Source organism: Strongylocentrotus purpuratus, unplaced genomic scaffold (assembly GCF_000002235.5).
Source record: "Strongylocentrotus purpuratus isolate Spur 01 unplaced genomic scaffold, Spur_5.0 spur5_scaffold_1, whole genome shotgun sequence".
Classification (NCBI taxonomy): Eukaryota; Metazoa; Echinodermata; class Echinoidea; order Camarodonta; family Strongylocentrotidae; genus Strongylocentrotus; species Strongylocentrotus purpuratus.
The window spans coordinates 1015983-1038231 of NW_022145594.1; the positions used below are offsets into that span (position 1 = coordinate 1015983).

The 22249-nt window shown below is 37.4% G+C and overlaps 1 protein-coding gene across 1 annotated transcript; it reads left to right on the forward strand.

Moving 5' to 3' along the window:
• Nucleotides 1–9080: 9080 nt before the first annotated feature.
• LOC115920770 (26S proteasome regulatory subunit 6B) lies at nucleotides 9081–20406 on the forward strand. The gene is made up of 10 exons (XM_030977385.1): nucleotides 9081–9202; nucleotides 10243–10338; nucleotides 11820–12006; nucleotides 12639–12785; nucleotides 13514–13717; nucleotides 16086–16253; nucleotides 16759–16835; nucleotides 17540–17708; nucleotides 18158–18213; nucleotides 18620–20406. The coding sequence occupies exons 1-10, from the start codon at nucleotides 9167–9169 to the stop codon at nucleotides 18731–18733; spliced, it is 1254 nt and encodes a 417-aa protein (XP_030833245.1). The 5' UTR covers nucleotides 9081–9166; the 3' UTR covers nucleotides 18734–20406.
• Nucleotides 20407–22249: the final 1843 nt, after the last annotated feature.

The following is a 22249-nucleotide window of genomic DNA, read 5'->3' on the forward strand; positions in this document are numbered from 1 at the left end:
CAAATTTCTAGACTTAGTAAATTTGAGTGATTTTGATGTCAGTGTATGGTTAAAGATAAAGACCAGTTATGGTCATGCGATTGCATTGTGAAAGAAATTTGGCCCAGTCTTGGTAAAGTTACAAGCACTGTCCACAAAAAGATGTACATGTATATGGGACTACGCGACACGTGCGAGACACATGCGTTATATCTATCAGGTCCAAATAGATATAATAATGTAACTAACAAATATATCAATTAGTAGGCAGTTTCTCGGCAAAATTTGTATCATCACGTATTAGTCAAAACATATTCTTTCACATGATTGGTAATAAGAGCTTTCATTTTATATTTTGAGAGGGGGGCGTTTCCAAAACTGGTCTTTACCTTTTATCTCACACTTGTTTCCATGCAGTACAAATGTGAATCTTTTATCATGTGGAATTTATAAATTGGAGTACGTGTATACCTGTATGTAGCCAGCAAAATCATGACACAGTCATTGGAAATGCAAATAGTTAATCACGTTTATTACAAGCAAATTAGTAAATGTGGCAGATTTGTATTTCAGATATATGTAGTGGAAAATCTAGAAATATGACTTCAAAATGATCATCTGTACTAGCATCATCATTGTCATATGTATGTAGGCCAAATGGAAAAATGATTTGATGAGGTACCTTTGAAAGATTTTCCTGCAAGATGTGTTTAGCATAAGGTCTTCAGACATGATAGATATGAATGTTATTTGTACCTGGAATGAGTTCACTTTTTTTGTTTGAATAATAATTATTAACAAATGGACAATAAAATGTGAAACTTATTGTATCTCCTCTAAACATTAATTTCTAATTGTATATTCAGTTCTGTGAGTTGTGACCTAGCTTTTTTGTTGTGGCTAGTAATATTGTTGGCCCTGTTTAGAAGCCTTAATGAATAATTTGCATGGTAACAAAAAAGGTGTGGGTGATGAAGGCATTTTCTAATCCTCCCCCCCCCCCCCAAAAAAAAAAAAAATAAATAAAATAAAAATAAAATAATAATAATAAATAAATAAATAAAATAAAAATAAATAAAAATTAAAAAAAAAAAAAAAAAAAAATCAAAGATCATGCCTGTAAGAAGTGTAACAGAACAATATAAAGACCCTGCATATTATTTCAAATCTTCTGTTTTAGGAGGAATATAATAACGATAAAGACGGTGCTTATAAAGCGCTTCCCACCGAAGTCTCTATAAGTGCAAAATATCTCAAAATACTGTACATGTAACAATTAACACTCTACAAAATAAATACCTGCTGTATGTGTTTGTGGTACGCGAGAGGAAGAGAGCAAAGAGACAAGAGAGAAATGGAGAGAAACTAAGAGAGAAGGAGATGAATGAGAATATAAAGTGAGACAGAGAGAGAGAAATGGAGAGAAACTAAGAGAGAAGGAGATTAATGAGAATATAAAGTGAGACAGAGAGAGAGAAATGGAGAGAAACTAAGAGAGAAGGAGATGAACGAGAATATAAAGTGAGACAGAGAGAGAGAAATGGAGAGAAACTAAGAGAGAAGGAGATGAACGAGAATATAAAGTGAGACAGAGAGAGAGAAATGGAGAGAAACTAAGAGAGAAGGAGATGAACGAGAATATAAAGTGAGACAGAGAGAGAGAAATGGAGAGAAACTAAGAGAGAAGGAGATGAACGAGAATATAAAGTGAGACAGAGAGAGAGAAATGGAGAGAAACTAAGAGAGAAGGAGATGAACGAGAATATAAAGTGAGACACAGAGAGAGAAATGAAGAGAAACTAAGAGAGAAGGAGATGAACGAGAATATAAAGTGAGACAGAGAGAGAGAAATGGAGAGAAACTAAGAGAGAAGGAGATGAATGAGAATATAAAGTGAGACAGAGAGAGAGAAATGGAGAGAAACTAAGAGAGAAGGAGATGAATGAGAATATAAAGTGAGACAGAGAGAGAGAAATGGAGAGAAACTAAGAGAGAAGGAGATGAATGAGAATATAAAGTGAGACAGAGAGAGAGAAATGGAGAGAAACTAAGAGAGAAGGAGATGAACGAGAATATAAAGTGAGACAGAGAGAGAGAAATGGAGAGAAACTAAGAGAGAAGGAGATGAACGAGAATATAAAGTGAGACAGAGAGAGAGAAATGAAGAGAAACTAAGAGAGAAGGAGATGAACGAGAATATAAAGTGAGACAGAGAGAGAGAAATGGAGAGAAACTAAGAGAGAAGGAGATGAACGAGAATATAAAGTGAGACAGAGAGAGAGAAATGGAGAGAAACTAAGAGAGAAGGAGATGAACGAGAATATAAAGTGAGACAGAGAGAGAGAAATGGAGAGAAACTAAGAGAGGAGATGAACGAGAATATAAAGTGAGACAGAGAGAGAGAGAAATGGAGAGAAACTAAGAGAGAAGGAGATGAATGAGAATATAAAGTGAGACAGAGAGAGAGAAATGGAGAGAAACTAAGAGAGAAGGAGATGAACGAGAATATAAAGTGAGACAGAGAGAGAGAAATGGAGAGAAACTAAGAGAGAAGGAGATGAACGAGAATATAAAGTGAGACAGAGAGAGAGAAATGGAGAGAAACTAAGAGAGAAGGAGATGAACGAGAATATAAAGTGAGACAGAGAGAGAGAAATGGAGAGAAACTAAGAGAGAAGGAGATGAACGAGAATATAAAGTGAGACAGAGAGAGAGAAATGGAGAGAAACTAAGAGAGAAGGAGATGAATGAGAATATAAAGTGAGACAGAGAGAGAGAAATGGAGAGAAACTAAGAGAGAAGGAGATGAATGAGAATATAAAGTGAGACAGAGAGAGAGAAATGGAGAGAAACTAAGAGAGAAGGAGATGAATGAGAATATAAAGTGAGACAGAGAGAGAGAAATGGAGAGAAACTAAGAGAGAAGGAGATGAATGAGAATATAAAGTGAGACAGAGAGAGAGAAATGGAGAGAAACTAAGAGAGAAGGAGATGAATGAGAATATAAAGTGAGACAGAGAGAGAGAAATGGAGAGAAACTAAGAGAGAAGGAGATGAACGAGAATATAAAGTGAGACAGAGAGAGAGAAATGGAGAGAAACTAAGAGAGAAGGAGATGAACGAGAATATAAAGTGAGACAGAGAGAGAGAAATGAAGAGAAACTAAGAGAGAAGGAGATGAACGAGAATATAAAGTGAGACAGAGAGAGAGAAATGGAGAGAAACTAAGAGAGAAGGAGATGAACGAGAATATAAAGTGAGACAGAGAGAGAGAAATGGAGAGAAACTAAGAGAGAAGGAGATGAACGAGAATATAAAGTGAGACAGAGAGAGAGAAATGGAGAGAAACTAAGAGAGAAGGAGATGAACGAGAATATAAAGTGAGACAGAGAGAGAGAAATGGAGAGAAACTAAGAGAGAAGGAGATGAACGAGAATATAAAGTGAGACAGAGAGAGAGAAATGGAGAGAAACTAAGAGAGAAGGAGATGAACGAGAATATAAAGTGAGACAGAGAGAGAGAAATGGAGAGAAACTAAGAGAGAAGGAGATGAACGAGAATATAAAGTGAGACACAGAGAGAGAAATGAAGAGAAACTAAGAGAGAAGGAGATGAACGAGAATATAAAGTGAGACAGAGAGAGAGAAATGGAGAGAAACTAAGAGAGAAGGAGACGAATGAGAATATAAAGTGAGACAGAGAGAGAGAAATGGAGAGAAACTAAGAGAGAAGGAGATGAACGAGAATATAAAGTGAGACAGAGAGAGAGAAATGGAGAGAAACTAAGAGAGAAGGAGATGAACGAGAATATAAAGTGAGACAGAGAGAGAGAAATGGAGAGAAACTAAGAGAGAAGGAGATGAACGAGAATATAAAGTGAGACAGAGAGAGAGAAATGGAGAGAAACTAAGAGAGAAGGAGATGAACGAGAATATAAAGTGAGACACAGAGAGAGAAATGAAGAGAAACTAAGAGAGAAGGAGATGAACGAGAATATAAAGTGAGACAGAGAGAGAGAAATGGAGAGAAACTAAGAGAGAAGGAGACGAATGAGAATATAAAGTGAGACAGAGAGAGAGAAATGGAGAGAAACTAAGAGAGAAGGAGATGAATGAGAATATAAAGTGAGACAGAGAGAGAGAAATGGAGAGAAACTAAGAGAGAAGGAGATGAACGAGAATATAAAGTGAGACAGAGAGAGAGAAATGGAGAGAAACTAAGAGAGAAGGAGACGAATGAGAATATAAAGTGAGACAGAGAGAGAGAAATGGAGAGAAACTAAGAGAGAAGGAGATGAATGAGAATATAAAGTGAGACAGAGAGAGAGAAATGGAGAGAAACTAAGAGAGAAGGAGATGAATGAGAATATAAAGTGAGACAGAGAGAGAGAAATGGAGAGAAACTAAGAGAGAAGGAGATGAATGAGAATATAAAGTGAGACAGAGAGAGAGAAATGGAGAGAAACTAAGAGAGAAGGAGATGAACGAGAATATAAAGTGAGACAGAGAGAGAGAAATGGAGAGAAACTAAGAGAGAAGGAGATGAACGAGAATATAAAGTGAGACAGAGAGAGAGAAATGGAGAGAAACTAAGAGAGGAGATGAACGAGAATATAAAGTGAGACAGAGAGAGAGAAATGGAGAGAAACTAAGAGAGAAGGAGATGAACGAGAATATAAAGTGAGACAGAGAGAGAGAAATGGAGAGAAACTAAGAGAGAAGGAGATGAATGAGAATATAAAGTGAGACAGAGAGAGAGAAATGGAGAGAAACTAAGAGAGAAGGAGATGAATGAGAATATAAAGTGAGACAGAGAGAGAGAAATGGAGAGAAACTAAGAGAGAAGGAGATGAATGAGAATATAAAGTGAGACAGAGAGAGAGAAATGGAGAGAAACTAAGAGAGAAGGAGATGAATGAGAATATAAAGTGAGACAGAGAGAGAGAAATGGAGAGAAACTAAGAGAGAAGGAGATGAATGAGAATATAAAGTGAGACAGAGAGAGAGAAATGGAGAGAAACTAAGAGAGAAGGAGATGAATGAGAATATAAAGTGAGACAGAGAGAGAGAAATGGAGAGAAACTAAGAGAGAAGGAGATGAATGAGAATATAAAGTGAGACAGAGAGAGAGAAATGGAGAGAAACTAAGAGAGAAGGAGATGAACGAGAATATAAAGTGAGACAGAGAGAGAGAAATGGAGAGAAACTAAGAGAGAAGGAGATGAACGAGAATATAAAGTGAGACAGAGAGAGAGAAATGGAGAGAAACTAAGAGAGGAGATGAACGAGAATATAAAGTGAGACAGAGAGAGAGAAATGGAGAGAAACTAAGAGAGAAGGAGATGAACGAGAATATAAAGTGAGACAGAGAGAGAGAAATGGAGAGAAACTAAGAGAGAAGGAGATGAATGAGAATATAAAGTGAGACAGAGAGAGAGAAATGGAGAGAAACTAAGAGAGAAGGAGATGAACGAGAATATAAAGTGAGACAGAGAGAGAGAAATGGAGAGAAACTAAGAGAGAAGGAGATGAACGAGAATATAAAGTGAGACAGAGAGAGAGAAATGGAGAGAAACTAAGAGAGAAGGAGATGAACGAGAATATAAAGTGAGACAGAGAGAGAGAAATGGAGAGAAACTAAGAGAGAAGGAGATGAACGAGAATATAAAGTGAGACAGAGAGAGAGAAATGGAGAGAAACTAAGAGAGAAGGAGATGAATGAGAATATAAAGTGAGACAGAGAGAGAGAAATGGAGAGAAACTAAGAGAGAAGGAGATGAATGAGAATATAAAGTGAGACAGAGAGAGAGAAATGGAGAGAAACTAAGAGAGAAGGAGATGAATGAGAATATAAAGTGAGACAGAGAGAGAGAAATGGAGAGAAACTAAGAGAGAAGGAGATGAATGAGAATATAAAGTGAGACAGAGAGAGAGAAATGGAGAGAAACTAAGAGAGAAGGAGATGAATGAGAATATAAAGTGAGACAGAGAGAGAGAAATGGAGAGAAACTAAGAGAGAAGGAGATGAACGAGAATATAAAGTGAGACAGAGAGAGAGAAATGGAGAGAAACTAAGAGAGAAGGAGATGAACGAGAATATAAAGTGAGACAGAGAGAGAGAAATGGAGAGAAACTAAGAGAGAAGGAGATGAACGAGAATATAAAGTGAGACAGAGAGAGAGAAATGGAGAGAAACTAAGAGAGAAGGAGATGAACGAGAATATAAAGTGAGACAGAGAGAGAGAAATGGAGAGAAACTAAGAGAGAAGGAGATGAACGAGAATATAAAGTGAGACAGAGAGAGAGAAATGGAGAGAAACTAAGAGAGAAGGAGATGAATGAGAATATAAAGTGAGACAGAGAGAGAGAAATGGAGAGAAACTAAGAGAGAAGGAGATGAACGAGAATATAAAGTGAGACAGAGAGAGAGAAATGGAGAGAAACTAAGAGAGAAGGAGATGAACGAGAATATAAAGTGAGACAGAGAGAGAGAAATGGAGAGAAACTAAGAGAGAAGGAGATGAATGAGAATATAAAGTGAGACAGAGAGAGAGAAATGGAGAGAAACTAAGAGAGAAGGAGATGAATGAGAATATAAAGTGAGACAGAGAGAGAGAAATGGAGAGAAACTAAGAGAGAAGGAGATGAACGAGAATATAAAGTGAGACAGAGAGAGAGAAATGGAGAGAAACTAAGAGAGAAGGAGATGAACGAGAATATAAAGTGAGACAGAGAGAGAGAAATGGAGAGAAACTAAGAGAGAAGGAGATGAACGAGAATATAAAGTGAGACAGAGAGAGAGAAATGGAGAGAAACTAAGAGAGAAGGAGATGAATGAGAATATAAAGTGAGACAGAGAGAGAGAAATGGAGAGAAACTAAGAGAGAAGGAGATGAATGAGAATATAAAGTGAGACAGAGAGAGAGAAATGGAGAGAAACTAAGAGAGAAGGAGATGAACGAGAATATAAAGTGAGACAGAGAGAGAGAAATGGAGAGAAACTAAGAGAGAAGGAGATGAATGAGAATATAAAGTGAGACAGAGAGAGAGAAATGGAGAGAAACTAAGAGAGAAGGAGATGAATGAGAATATAAAGTGAGACAGAGAGAGAGAAATGGAGAGAAACTAAGAGAGAAGGAGATGAACGAGAATATAAAGTGAGACAGAGAGAGAGAAATGGAGAGAAACTAAGAGAGAAGGAGATGAACGAGAATATAAAGTGAGACAGAGAGAGAGAAATGGAGAGAAACTAAGAGAGAAGGAGATGAACGAGAATATAAAGTGAGACAGAGAGAGAGAAATGGAGAGAAACTAAGAGAGAAGGAGATGAACGAGAATATAAAGTGAGACAGAGAGAGAGAAATGGAGAGAAACTAAGAGAGAAGGAGATGAACGAGAATATAAAGTGAGACAGAGAGAGAGAAATGGAGAGAAACTAAGAGAGAAGGAGATGAACGAGAATATAAAGTGAGACAGAGAGAGAGAAATGGAGAGAAACTAAGAGAGAAGGAGATGAACGAGAATATAAAGTGAGACAGAGAGAGAGAAATGGAGAGAAACTAAGAGAGAAGGAGATGAACGAGAATATAAAGTGAGACAGAGAGAGAGAAATGGAGAGAAACTAAGAGAGAAGGAGATGAACGAGAATATAAAGTGAGACAGAGAGAGAGAAATGGAGAGAAACTAAGAGAGAAGGAGATGAACGAGAATATAAAGTGAGACAGAGAGAGAGAAATGGAGAGAAACTAAGAGAGAAGGAGATGAATGAGAATATAAAGTGAGACAGAGAGAGAGAAATGGAGAGAAACTAAGAGAGAAGGAGATGAACGAGAATATAAAGTGAGACAGAGAGAGAGAAATGGAGAGAAACTAAGAGAGAAGGAGATGAACGAGAATATAAAGTGAGACAGAGAGAGAGAAATGGAGAGAAACTAAGAGAGAAGGAGATGAACGAGAATATAAAGTGAGACAGAGAGAGAGAAATGGAGAGAAACTAAGAGAGAAGGAGATGAACGAGAATATAAAGTGAGACAGAGAGAGAGAAATGGAGAGAAACTAAGAGAGAAGGAGATGAATGAGAATATAAAGTGAGACAGAGAGAGAGAAATGGAGAGAAACTAAGAGAGAAGGAGATGAACGAGAATATAAAGTGAGACAGAGAGAGAGAAATGGAGAGAAACTAAGAGAGAAGGAGATGAACGAGAATATAAAGTGAGACAGAGAGAGAGAAATGGAGAGAAACTAAGAGAGAAGGAGATGAACGAGAATATAAAGTGAGACAGAGAGAGAGAAATGGAGAGAAACTAAGAGAGAAGGAGATGAACGAGAATATAAAGTGAGACAGAGAGAGAGAAATGGAGAGAAACTAAGAGAGAAGGAGATGAACGAGAATATAAAGTGAGACAGAGAGAGAGAAATGGAGAGAAACTAAGAGAGAAGGAGATGAACGAGAATATAAAGTGAGACAGAGAGAGAGAAATGGAGAGAAACTAAGAGAGAAGGAGATGAATGAGAATATAAAGTGAGACAGAGAGAGAGAAATGGAGAGAAACTGAGACACGGAGACGGAGAAAGATGTGGAGGGGGGGGGGGGGGGTAAAGGCCTACTAACTTCTGTTTTTGTATACAGGACAATGTATCTCCGACGAATGGAGACCATCTTAAAAAGAATATATTACACAATGTACTATATAGCGGAAGAACAGGTTGAACTGGGACCCGTGAGAAATGAAACACGTACCTCATCTTACTGAAAAGTTAATACAGTTCATACATTTGATTTAAACCTTCAAAATGTCTTACATGTAAAAAAAAAATGAATTAAACAGCAATACATTTAGAATTAATAATGAATCACAAAAAAACTTGATTTACTCAAAATGTGGGCGTTGCCTATATTTCAATTTGTTTCTGCACCATAAATATGTCCATTAAATCATTAATTCGTGATTACACAGATAAAATATGTAGTCAAGTTACAGCCAGGAAAGAAATGTTGAACAAATATTGCAACGAAAAGTCATTTTATGGCATTTCAAACATTGTCAAATAAATTGATATCATTTTACATGACAGTTGACACGCAAGTCCCAATTTGCAGCGGGAGAGCGCCATCTCATGACGTGAAACATATAGTTTACTGGTTCTTTTTTTTTTTACGACTTGAGGTCACTGGAAATTGCTCGATTATGGAAGAAATTGGCATTGTTGTTACGCCTAAGAGGGTATGTATAGGAATGAGATGTTATTTAGATATGTTATTAAGATATTAGTTTCATTAAAAAATTCAAGTCGACGGATTAAATGTCGTTTTAGGAGCAAAATATATGAACGAACATTTGTATGACAAAGCAATATTTCACTTTACTTCAGTCCCATGCGTTTATATTTATGATGGGGGTGCAGGTGATACTAGCACTCTGGTTTTTGCTGGAACTTGGATTTAAGTTCTTGTCTTGTCATGTCTTAAGGGTCTATACTAGCTAGGTGATGGTGTGAAGTATGATATTGATATTACCTAGCCTGAATTGGCACCCATAACCTGTGTGAAGAGGCAACTTGGGAGTTCACTTTCATGACTTTGACTCATTGAGTTTGAAATTGGTCAAGAGTTGAACAAAAATTTGAAAAATTCACTTGTTTTTACCACGTATCCTGAGCGCGGAGTAATCGGGCGCTGGTCCGAGAATAAGCATCGCCCACAAAAACAAGGATCGTCTCTGTAAATTAACACGGACAGATGTGTCCGCCAAAATAAGGATTGGACACATTTTGGCATAGACCTAGACCTAGTTTCATAATTCTGAATCTGATCTGCACGTTGGCGATACGAAAAAGAGAATCCGCGATGAATTTCGTGATGCATTTTACATTGAATTTTTTGCTGACGTGTCTGTCTGCGTTTACGTAGACGATGTGGATGATCCTTATTCTCGGACCAGTAAATTTGACTTTGGCCACATTAAAAAATATCAAGTCTCTTCAAACTCTAAGATTTATTAGATGGAAAAATTAAAGGTTCCAGATCAAGAGGGAAACCAAGCAGTAACTCAGAGTAGAATTACACAGTAACTATGAGTCAAGTATGTGTGTACTATAATGGCAGAAAACAGAGATGTGTGGAAGATATTTACAATCAATTGGAGAAGATACCAGGATAGATACTGTAGACGGAATAAATTACGGGTTTGATTTATGGAAGTATTTTGGCCAGCATCTAATTATGAATTGAACTATTGTTTTTATGATTTCTTTTAATGTGTAGGAGGTAGCTTCTCCCAGTGAATCATCGAGACCAACATCGACGGCTGCGTCTGGACTAGAGAACATTGCTACAGATGATCTCTACTCAAGATACAAGGTATGATCTCTCCCTCAACAAACAGGGCATTTTTTTAATTTTAATTTTTTATAAATGTAATGCTTCCTTGGAGAAATTTCAATAGTTTAAACATATTTGTGGCTTACACCGAGTAAATAAGATCGATTGATTGATCTGTAATTCAAAAACAAGTCAGAAAAATCTTGGAACCATCGGGATTTGAACCTGCCATCTACTGCTTGCCGGGCAGCAACTCTACCACCAGGCCATCACTGGTCCATGTCACAGTCACGATGAATTAGAAACAAATACCCAATCTCTCCTGATTCATTCTGACTTATTAATATTCATTAGTCCGCCATAGGACAATAACTTTTATAAATGTAATGCTTCCTGGGAGAAATTTCAATAGTTTAAACATATTTGTGGCTTACACCCGGGCAGTGTTTCACAAAAACGTTTCAAGTACAAGTTTGCCAACAACCCATTAAAAATAGACCAGTTCACGGTTAGCACCTTACTGCAATGACCCCGAATATCCACAGATCTTCAAAATATGAAGAAGTCCCACTTTGTACATTTTGAAATAATCACTCCTACAGCGATGGAGGTGCTATATAAATAGCCTTTGTTCCCCCTTTTCAAAGAATACTTCCACCTGTGTACCATGAAGTGCACTGAATGTGCATGAATGAATAATGTTACATAACTTTCATGAGCATGTATCCAGTATTTCGTCTCCATGTATTTTAAAATTTGTTCTGCAATGACCTTTATCTGCTCATGCTCAGACTGCAACCGTGAACTGGCTTATTGTGTATTATTGAAATTCAACACACGATTCAGTGGGATATCAATGAACTTGTTCTGTTTTGTGAAACGACACCCTGGGTTTTTACCACTCATGAGACTCAAAACTTTGATACTCACAACTTTACTTACGCTCTAGTTAACCCTTTGCTTACGGAAACCTGGTGGTCTCTGTGTTAAAGCCTATGGGACCTATACAATTCAGTAGTCAACGGGTTAAAAAAGAACATTAAAATCATTGGAAGCAGGATATAAATTATTAACATTTGTAGTATTACCTGATGCAGGCATATCTCAATTTTATACTCTTAATAATTTTCATGTTTCTATGTGGAAAATGAAATTGTTTTCCTCTCTTCATGTACAACATTGGTTATAAAATATGGCCAAGAAGAAATAGGGTGAAAATGTTCAAGTATTCTAGTGATTAAATAGAAGAGAATAGTGGATGTTGGCTTTAATTTTCTAAAAGATAACTTATTTAACATATTTCAGATTTAAAACTCAATGTCAAGTCTCTTCAAACTCTTAGTTACACCCTCATGGTTATTTTTGCAGTTTGGTTTTTAAGGTTAGAGTTTGGAATTGAGGAAATCGATTGCAGACCCATTGTCATCAGAGGGTGTGTCATTAAACTTAATATACCAAAGGTAATACCAAAGGTCTACTAAAAGTGTTGTTTCTCTGTGATTGGTTTACTTTGAATGCAGAAATTACAGCAGCAGCTTGAGTTCTTAGAAGTACAGGAGGAGTACATCAAGGATGAACAAAGAAATCTCAAGAAAGAATTCCTTCATGCCCAGGAAGAGGTCAAGCGTATTCAGAGTGTTCCTCTGGTCATCGGTCAGTTCTTAGAGGCGGTTGACCAGCACACTGGCATTGTAGGATCAACTACAGGTGAGTGACCAATGTCATTAGAAACTCACTTATTGGTCAGTTCTACTATTAGAGTAGAGAGAGTTCATAGGTCAAATTTATAGAGCACCAAAGTACTTTCCTCCTAGATGGAGATCGCATGTGGGAGGTGAATATAGCTCTGTGAATATTCCTGTAAGCGTGTATGCATGCGTATGTCCTAATATTATATCTCTGTCCCAAATAAATATCTGTATACCCCATGGTTGGTTGGTTGGTTGGTTCCTTCCTCAAGGTCCAAACAGCCTAAGATTTTCCCTTCCGAGACCAAGACCAAGATCTCTAGAAACCAGGACTAAGACCAAGACGTTGGTATTTCCGTTTGATTGCATTGCAGAAGTGACCTATTGGTATTTCATATTATTATGTGAATGTTCTTTGGAAATTTGTATTGTAATTCATGTTCATTTCAGTTTTTAACTGCCAGACACGAAGATCTGAATAAAATCCATTTATCTATCTTATCTATATATCTAAGATCTTGTGAAAATGGGTCTCGAGACCTACAACGTATTTGGTAGATGTTATATATTCATGGTACTCTTAGTAATAGGCCTACACTCATCCAAACCCAAATCATACATGAATGTAACATTCTTTTTCATCACATGTAGGATCTAACTCGTACGTACGTATCCTGAGCACCATCGATCGTGAGCTCCTGAAACCAAGCGCCAGCGTCGCCCTTCACAAGCACAGCAATGCACTGGTTGATGTACTACCTCCAGAAGCTGATAGTAGTATCATGATGCTGGGTGCAGGTTAGTCTGTTTAGAAGCCCTCAATAACCTGTCATGAGTAACGTTAGCTGACAGCCCATTAGAATGCTCAATTTAAATTGAACGTGCATTTTCTTAAGATGTCTGTGAAATTATACTTACTATGGTTTCGTGGAATGCTGCCCTGGTAACTTACTATCTGATTCACCTGCTTTGCATAATGGAATCTCTATAGATGGAATCAACTTTGCATATTGTATGTTACCGGTTGCTATGTTCGACAAGGCTTTGGACAACTTTTGAGTTGTCAAAGAGAAGCTTTTGTTGAAGAAGCATGTATGAAATTAATAAACGGCATATTCGTAAAACCTTACTAAGCCTAGTTGTCAACTATCTGTGTACTACAGCCTTTATAATTGGTTGACATTCCTGAACAATCTGATGAACAGAGATACAGAGCAGATGCAAATAATTATGCATGAAATCAAGGGTACCATAAAAGACCAAGGTTGTCTTGTCAAGACAGTCTTTTTATGTAGTAAAGTAGAAAGTGATTTAATGCATGATGAAAGGATATTTACACACTTTGGTTATGTGCAAAACAGAAATGTTAAAAAATATGAAATGAAACTAGGAACAATATATATAAGATAAAGATCATCAACCTTGGACAAAGTTTGGAAACAAACATTAACAATTTGAGAGTGAAAAATCAGAAGAAATTTCTTAAATTTCCTCTTAAAACTGTTATTATTAATGTTATTTTTTAGATGAGAAGCCTGACGTGGTGTATTCAGACATCGGTGGTATGGACATGCAGAAGCAAGAGATCCGTGAAGCTGTAGAGCTCCCTCTCACGCACTTTGATCTCTATCAGCAGATTGGTATCGACCCACCGAGGGGTGTGCTCATGTTTGGACCCCCGGGATGCGGGAAAACCATGTTAGCTAAGGCTGTAGCTCATCATACAACAGGTGAGCCATTACATAACCAGGTAAAACCATGTTGGCTAAGGCTGTAGCTCATCATACAACAGGTGAGTCATTAGATAACCAGGTAAAACCATGTTAGCTTAGGCTGTAGCTCATCATACAACAGGTGAGTCATTAGATAACCAGGTAAAACCATGTTGGCTAAGGCTGTAGCTCATCATACAACAGGTGAGCCATTACATAACCAGGTAAAACCTTGTTAGCTAAGGCTGTAGCTCATCATACAACAGGTGAGCCATTACATAACCAGGTAAAACCATGTTGGCTAAGGCTGTAGCTCATCATACAACAGGTGAGCCATTACATAACCAGGTAAAACCATGTTGGCTAAGGCTGTAGCTCATCATACAACAGGTGAGTCATTAGATAACCAGGTAAAACCATGTTAGCTTAGGCTGTAGCTCATCATACAACAGGTGAGTCATTAGATAACCAGGTAAAACCTTGTTGGCTAAGGCTGTAGCTCATCATACAACAGGTGAGTCATTAGATAACCAGGTAAAACCATGTTAGCTAAGGCTGTAGCTCATCATACAACAGGTGAGACATTATATAATCAGGTAAAACCATGTTAGCTAAGGCTGTAGCTCATCATACAACAGGTGAGACATTATATAACCAGGTAAAACCATGTTAGCTAAGGCTGTGGCTCATCATACAACAGGTGAGTCATTAGATAACCAGGTAAAACCATGTTAGCTAAGGCTGTAGCTCATCATACAACAGGTGAGACATTATATAACCAGGTAAAACCATGTTAGCTAAGGCTGTGGCTCATCATACAACAGGTGAGACATTAGATAACCAGGGTCGTCGAGAAAAATATCTTAAATTTGTCTCTCCTAAGCGCCTTCTCCCTTGGGGCACTACTCAAAGTATATTATCTGTATCATATTATTATAGGTCCTCCAAAATAAAAGACCCTCCTCAGTAATACATTTTTGAAAAATTTACATTTCTAGTAATGTTTTAAAACAAATGGGAGAATTGTCTGCAACTACATCACAGTCTTCACAGTGACGTTGCCGATTCAGCTAAGGCCTAAAAAAAAAAATTGATGACTTGGCGTAACGGGTCACTGAAAATTAGGGTAGGTAGGGCGATTTTTTGTTGTTGTTGTTGTTGTTGTTGTTGTTGTTGTTGCTTATATTTGCATACATGAAATTAGCCATTCATACACATACATACATACAGTGGCGTAGGTAGGTCCTCAGACCTTGGGGATGATCTGATGAGAGGGGTAGACCACAATATGTTCAAATAACTCCACGCACACACACACACACACATATATGGACACACACACTGTGTGAGCAAAGTGAGCAAGAAATTGTTGAAATCTTGATCACCTTGGGACCTGGGGGATGCATACATACACCTGCCCCCCCCCCCCCTGCATACATACATGTACATGTACATACACCCTCATGCACATAAAATGCAAACATACGAACGCATAGTGACACTGTTTCAGACAACAGCAAATCAGAAAACGGACCACAGTTTTCCTTAAATGGCTTGATGTTCTTAACCACAAAATTATCAGCGGCCAGATCTTGAACGATTTCTCCAATTGTTGCTTCAATGTCCACCTTCCGAAGAACGCTGAATAAAACGTGAGCACCAAATTTACCCGTGAACTGAATGCCATAGGACGCCATGTTGGGGATACAATCGCCTAGCGGTACTACGGCGTACCTGCCCGCTGCACTCGGCGCGCGAGCTGGCCCAAACACGGCGCGGCAAAGTTCAGAACGAAAGCAACAAACATCCGGGTTTTCCCCACTGCGATATCGATATTTACGCAATCGCAATCGGATCAAAAAAAATAAAAAAGCGTAGGGTCGGCGATAAAAATAGGGTCGGGCGGGTTACGCCAAGTCATCAATTTTTTTTTTTAGGCCTAATTTAAGATTCCTTTACTTTGTGTGATTTTAAATATGAAAAATTAACAGCTTTCTTAATGTTTGTTCAATTTTGTTCAAACTTACACCAATCTATTTTTTCTGCTTTCCGTCGGAGCAATTTTCTTTAAAGATTGAATTTACAGTCAAACATGCCTTCACACCCACCTGTATAGAAAGACCTCTTGTCTACAAAGACAACCTGTCTACAGACACCACATGTTTTGTTTCCCTTGAAAATGGTTTCTCATCGAAACATGTACTAAAGGAACCTGTACATGAAGACCACCTGCCTATAAAGACCACTTTTCTTGTTTCCTTTGGGTGGTCTTTATAGACAGGTTTCTGAGTTATAGGTTTAATTTTTGATAGGTAATTTACAATAAATAAGAACATGGCCACTATATTTGGCTCAACTTTTTGACTTCTATTCCCTTATCTTTCAGCTGCTTTCATTCGAGTTGTTGGTTCAGAGTTTGTTCAGAAGTATCTAGGAGAAGGTCCACGTATGGTGAGGGATGTGTTCAGACTGGCTAAAGAGAATGCTCCTGCAATCATCTTCATCGATGAGATCGATGCCATCGCTACAAAGAGATTTGACGCCCAGACAGGAGGTGAGGTCCAAGCTTCAACTGAGTAAAAAAAAAAAAGATGTATTGGAATAACCCAGCCAATCCTAAAAACTTTGTAATTGTAAATATTATTTGGTAGCGAGATAATTTTTTATTTTTTTGTTTACAGTAGCAAAAGTTGTAAACCAGTGTCACTACTAACTTTTTTTTAGTCAATGTGGGCTTTTTTTTTTTTTTTTTCGATTCGTGGGTGTTCCGTTTTGTGTACAAAGCAATAGGAGTAAGAATATAGTTCAGGTATCCCATTTGCCTGCAGGAAAAAAAAGGACCTACCGATTTTGCCAATAGTACATACAGCTTACCAAAAGTCATAATCTTCTTATTTTTCGTCCAATTTCAATAAAACTTTCACAAGTCTGCTTCTCTGATATTTCTGCTTCATTTATAGCGGGCCTAATACGTTGTTTACTACTGATGTCGGATTTTCCTTTAAATTTTCCTTTAACGGTCACTCACTCAAGACTGTTGTATATTTGTTATGTTTCAGCTGATCGAGAGGTACAGAGGATCCTTCTGGAGTTGCTCAATCAGATGGATGGCTTCGATCAGAATGTCAATGTCAAGGTCAGATATCTTTCTTTCCTTTTTTTAAACTGTACATTTTCAATTTCAAAACAAAGAAAAATATCCTGTATTTAAATGAATGGGAAATGTTTCAGAGTTTCACACTCCTGTAACCAGAAAGTTTTTATGAAGTTCAATTCTGTTGCAATATTCAGGCTGAGGATGCATTATGAAGCTCAGAAACGTTTCATTCATTGCTCAATGATATGGTCTTCAAGATGCTAAGATTTAAACTTGACACAGGGCTTTAGCTACTAATCAATATTGGGTTTAACAAGGGGACTATAAAGGCAAGTGTGAACTTCAATAATAATTTCAATATCATTTAACTACATCAAAGTACCTTTTAATCTGCCTTTTTGCAGGAAAAGAAGAATTTTCAACAATTATTGCCTAGTGCTTAGGAACCTCTTACATGTTCCTTTGCTTGTGTAGTTAGATATGTATCATCATCCTTATCATCATCATCATCATCACCATCATCATCATCACCATCATCATCACTACCATCATCGTCATCATCATCATTTTTATTATCATCATCATCATTATCATCATCACCATCATCATCACTACCATCATCGTCATCATCATCATTTTTATTATCATCATCATCATCATCATCACCAAAGTTATCATTGTCATCTATGTATGAAACGCAGTTGCAGAGGGTTTAAATGTTGAATGTGATTTTGTAATTGTAGGTGATCATGGCAACGAACCGAGCCGACACCCTTGACCCCGCCCTGTTGAGACCGGGTCGTCTAGATCGTAAGATTGAGTTCCCTCTGCCTGACAGGAGACAGAAGCGTCTTATCTTCAGTACCATCTGTGCTAAGATGAATCTCTCAGATGAGGTTGATCTAGAAGATTGTATCCTTTACCGAATTAAGAGACATTTTGAAAAACAACTTGTTTTCCGTTTGGCCCAAACTTATGTCGTAAGGAGACACGACCACACCAAAAAGACTGTATTAAACCCTTCCATGGTACAAGAGTGAAGGGGGAGAAGCAAGGCATGTAATTGGCACTACTGATGCAAATATAGCTATTCATGAGCACCACTCCCAATGTGGGCGTGTCTCCCAGAAGCATTTATAAAAGTGTAAAGACAACATATAGCACACCAAGCAATTACAAAATATATTGATATTAATAAAAAGGCAAGAATATTATTGCTCACTATCTATTCAAACAAATAAGTCGTTATATACTCTATTAGTCTATTCTTATATTTAGAAAGGGACATCCAAAGTTTCTTGAATTGGTTCGACACACAGAAACAAAGATAAAGGTTCCTTAACTATTCTTTCCCTTCTCAGACGTAGCAAGGCCAGATAAGATTTCAGGAGCTGATATCAACGCTATCTGCCAAGAGGTAAGGACTCATGCTAGTAAAAACATACCAAGTTAAAGGGAAAGTTGAGTTTTTGGAAAGTTCTGTGAAAAGTGTAGATAATATTTTTATGTTATGCTTGGATGGATTCAGATACAGATTCACAGTAATTTGTGAAACAAGAATTTAAAATCAGTGGTGTTCTTCATCAATAATGTTGCGGCATGAACTGTCTCTGCCTTTAATCCTTAAATTTGTATTGTTTTTAATCAAAAAAAGAAACTGTACAATACAAATGTGTAGTTTTAAGATTGAATTAATCTGTTGTGTTTTTGTTTTAGTTTTATTGGAGTGTATCATTCATTTATGAATATTTACACCCTGCTTTATGTGGTGCTTAGCCTTCATTCAATCCTCTTTCTATTTAATCTATGTTTCTGATCCACAGGCTGGTATGCAAGCTGTACGTGAGAATCGCTATGTAATCCTGGCAAAGGACTTTGAGAAAGGCTATCGGAACAACATCAAGAAGGACGAGACTGAGCATGAGTTCTACAAATAGACCATCCTAGATATCAATTAAAATTTGATACAATTAAACTTTACCACAGTATTGCTTCTACTACTACTAATCTATTTTAAAACATTAACAGCCACAAGCAGTGTTAGATAGGGGAGGGATTGTTGTAAACCCTGTTTGAAAACGTTCATGATTTATCCATGATTTGTATATCTTGTCAGCAAGCAAATCACAAAATTTATGAACAGTTTGCATTTTAACATCTTAAAATATATCCTTTCCTTTTATAACTTGTCAGCACATCTGGTCCAATTGGTTGGGACTCCTCCCCCCCCCCCCCCATTCAAACAAGTGTAGCTACGCCCCTGTCCACCGTGGAGGTGCCATGGTATAGTGCTTTATTCACTTGACTCTCATTCCTAGGGTCAAGAGTTTGAATTCCAATCTGGCACTAATGTCCTTTGGCAGGCCGTTAATCCACATTAATTGTTGCCACTGTCGCCCCAGGTGTTAATAGGTACCTGATATGCCAGAGTGCTACAGATTTGGCAGATTTGGCCGAAATCAGTCAAAGTCGCATAAAATCTTGACGGTTTTATTTAACCCCCATGAGATAATCCCTTTTACAGAATGAAATACACTGACCATATACATCTGTACAAATCTACCATTCTGATGTTCTTGTTGCAGTCAGTTTATAGAGATGCTCAATTATTCATTTCCTATTGCATACATGTAGGATGGTAATCACTGGAGAAGTTCATCTTACTTTCAAATTAGTTCATTCTTCACAATCAGTAAAAAAAACCTACTTGTTTCAGTAAGCAATCATTTGCTGTGCTGCAAGCTACTTCAGACCTATGTCGTATCTGGTGTTGTTGCTGATGCAGTACAACGTTACTCTTTCACCAATGTACAGTCAAACCTGTCTATAGTGAACACCCTAGCAAAACACAAAAAGTGGTCTTTGTAGACAAGTGGTCTTTGTAGGCAGGTACCTTTGCTACATGTTTCAATGAGAAATAATTTTCAAGGGAAACAAATAATGTGGTCTTTGTAGACAGGTGGTCCCTAAATCAGGTCTGACTGTATGATCCCATTCTACAGTATCATTGTATTGTACATTGCCATTGATTAGGAGAGTTTGGACACCCCGGTTTGAGTTGGGCATCAAATGGTGAATACTGCTATGTTGGGCAAGCACACGACTAAAAGAATATTATGCCTTGCTGTGACCAACTGAAAACCATGTTGGCCAAACTCTGTCTATAGAGGGCTCTGGTACTGCCACACAGAGAACTAAGTCTCAAAAAGCTTGCAGTATGATAAGTGAAAGCGCATTTAAACAGGTAATATTTATACCGATTGTGAAGATAGAACTATTTTTCAAACATGGTAGTATTATTGTAATATTGTTAGAAAAAAATGTTGTTGAGCTGTAAATGCCACATGTTCATGAAAGTACATGTATAAAAAGGATGATTTTCCCAATATTGCTTTAAGATTTTAATGACGGTTTTCAGTCAGTAAAGATGTATGTTAAAAACAAATATGCTGTTCAAAATTTGTACTCTATGTCGATGTTTTGGCCGTTAGTTAGTGGCTGTTTGTAAGGTAAAATCACCAATTATGGAAATGATGGAGAAAATGGAGAAACGTGTGATTTAAACTGAATGAAAACAAAAGTTATCAAAATTAAATGATGAATACAGTGATACAAGTATTGGTTGTGATGTTTACACATAGTATGGTAGTGGTAGTAAAGGGGTATACACAGTGATGATGATGATGATTATGGTAGTTATAAGGAGTATGATAAGTAAAGTAGTATTGGTAGTGATGATGATAGTCATGAGAATGTGATGGTGATGAGAGTAATGGTGATGATGATGATGATAGTGATGATGATGGTGATGATAATGCTGATGATAGCGATGATGATGATTATAGTGATGATGATGGTGATGGTGATGATGATTGATGGTGATGATGATGATGGTGATGATGGTGATGATGATGATGGTGATGATGATGATAGTGATGATGATGATGATTATAGTGATGATGATGGTGATGGTGATGATGATTGATGGTGATGATGGTGATGGTGATGATGGTGATGATGATGATGATGATGATGATAATAGTGTTGATGATGATGATAGTGATGATGATGATGATGATAGTGATGATGATGGTGATGATGATGATAGTGATGATGATGATGATGATAGTGATGGTGATGGTGATGATGATGATAGTGATGATGATGGTGATGATGATGATGATGATAGTGATGATGATGGTGATGATAGTGATGATGATGGTGATGATGATGATGATGATGATAATAGTGTTGATGATAGTGATGATGATGATGATAGTGATGATGATGATGATGATGATGATAGTGATGATGATGGTGATGATGATGATGATAGTGATAGTGATGGTGATGATGATGGTGATGATGTTAGTGATGAAGATGATGATGTTGGTGATGATGGTGGTGATGATGTTGGTGATGATGATGATGATGGTGATGGTGATGATGGTGATGATGGTGGTGATGATGTTGGTGATGATGGTGATGGTGATGGTGATGATGGTGATGATGGTGATGATACAGATTCTGATGATGATGATGATGATGATGATGATGATGATGATGATGATGACCATCTCGTACTGGGGTATATCTAGTTGGTACTCTGTCTGAGTCTCATTTACATAGGCTTGTCAAAAATTGCTTCCTAATCTTGGGAAAGCTCATTCAAATGATAAAAGAAATAATGATTGCTTCTATAAAGTATTGCATCAAATGCTCTATCTTGGGTAAAGGGCAATCATTTTCTTTCAATAGACAGCGTTTGAAAGGAGATTGCAGACACTTGCATAATTCATGGAAATCATCTTGTTTTTCAGAGACTTGACTTCTATAAAAGTAAAAAGGCCATTTTAACCGCAACCTAGTTCATTAGCTTTTCATATTACTGCATTAATAATTCATCCTAGGCTCTGTCGTAGGTATCTGCAATCCCTTTTTATCTCTTTCTGATGTCTCTTCTCCCTATTTTGACGGTTTTTCATAATTTTTCTGTGGTGGGCGTTTATTCTCTCTCTCCCCCTCTCTCTTTCTTAAGCACCCCCTCTCTTTAATATTAAAATGTTAAAATGGAAAGTGTATACACTTTCCATTTTAACATTTTAATATTTTGCTCTTGCTTCTGTCCTTTTCTCTCTCTCTCTCTCTCTTTCTCTCTCCCTCCCCTTTCTCTCTCTATCTCTCTTCCTATCTCTCTCTCTGTCTCTCTCTCTCTCTCTCTTTCTCTTTCCCTCCCTCCCTCCCTCCCCCCCCCCCTCCCTCTCTCTCTCTCTCTCTCTCTCTCTCCCTCTCTCCTCTCTATTCTCAGAACATTATCGAACATTAACCCTGTCCATTCTGCCATCTTGCGATTGCTAATTAGAAGCTGTATTGGTCAATGCATCTCTTCTTATATCTCCATGGTCAATGATAGGTGTACATACATTTAGTAGCGGCCGGCCGGTTCTATAGAT

Excerpts from the sequence above, each read along its gene's own strand:
- LOC115920770 (XM_030977385.1), top strand. The coding sequence starts at position 9,167 with ATGGAAGAAATTGGCATTGTTGTTACGCCTAAGAGG. Across the intron at positions 16,254-16,758 it reads ATTTGACGCCCAGACAGGAG|CTGATCGAGAGGTACAGAGG; the intron begins GTGAGGTCCAAG and ends GTTATGTTTCAG. Across the intron at positions 16,836-17,539 it reads ATCAGAATGTCAATGTCAAG|GTGATCATGGCAACGAACCG; the intron begins GTCAGATATCTT and ends TTGTAATTGTAG.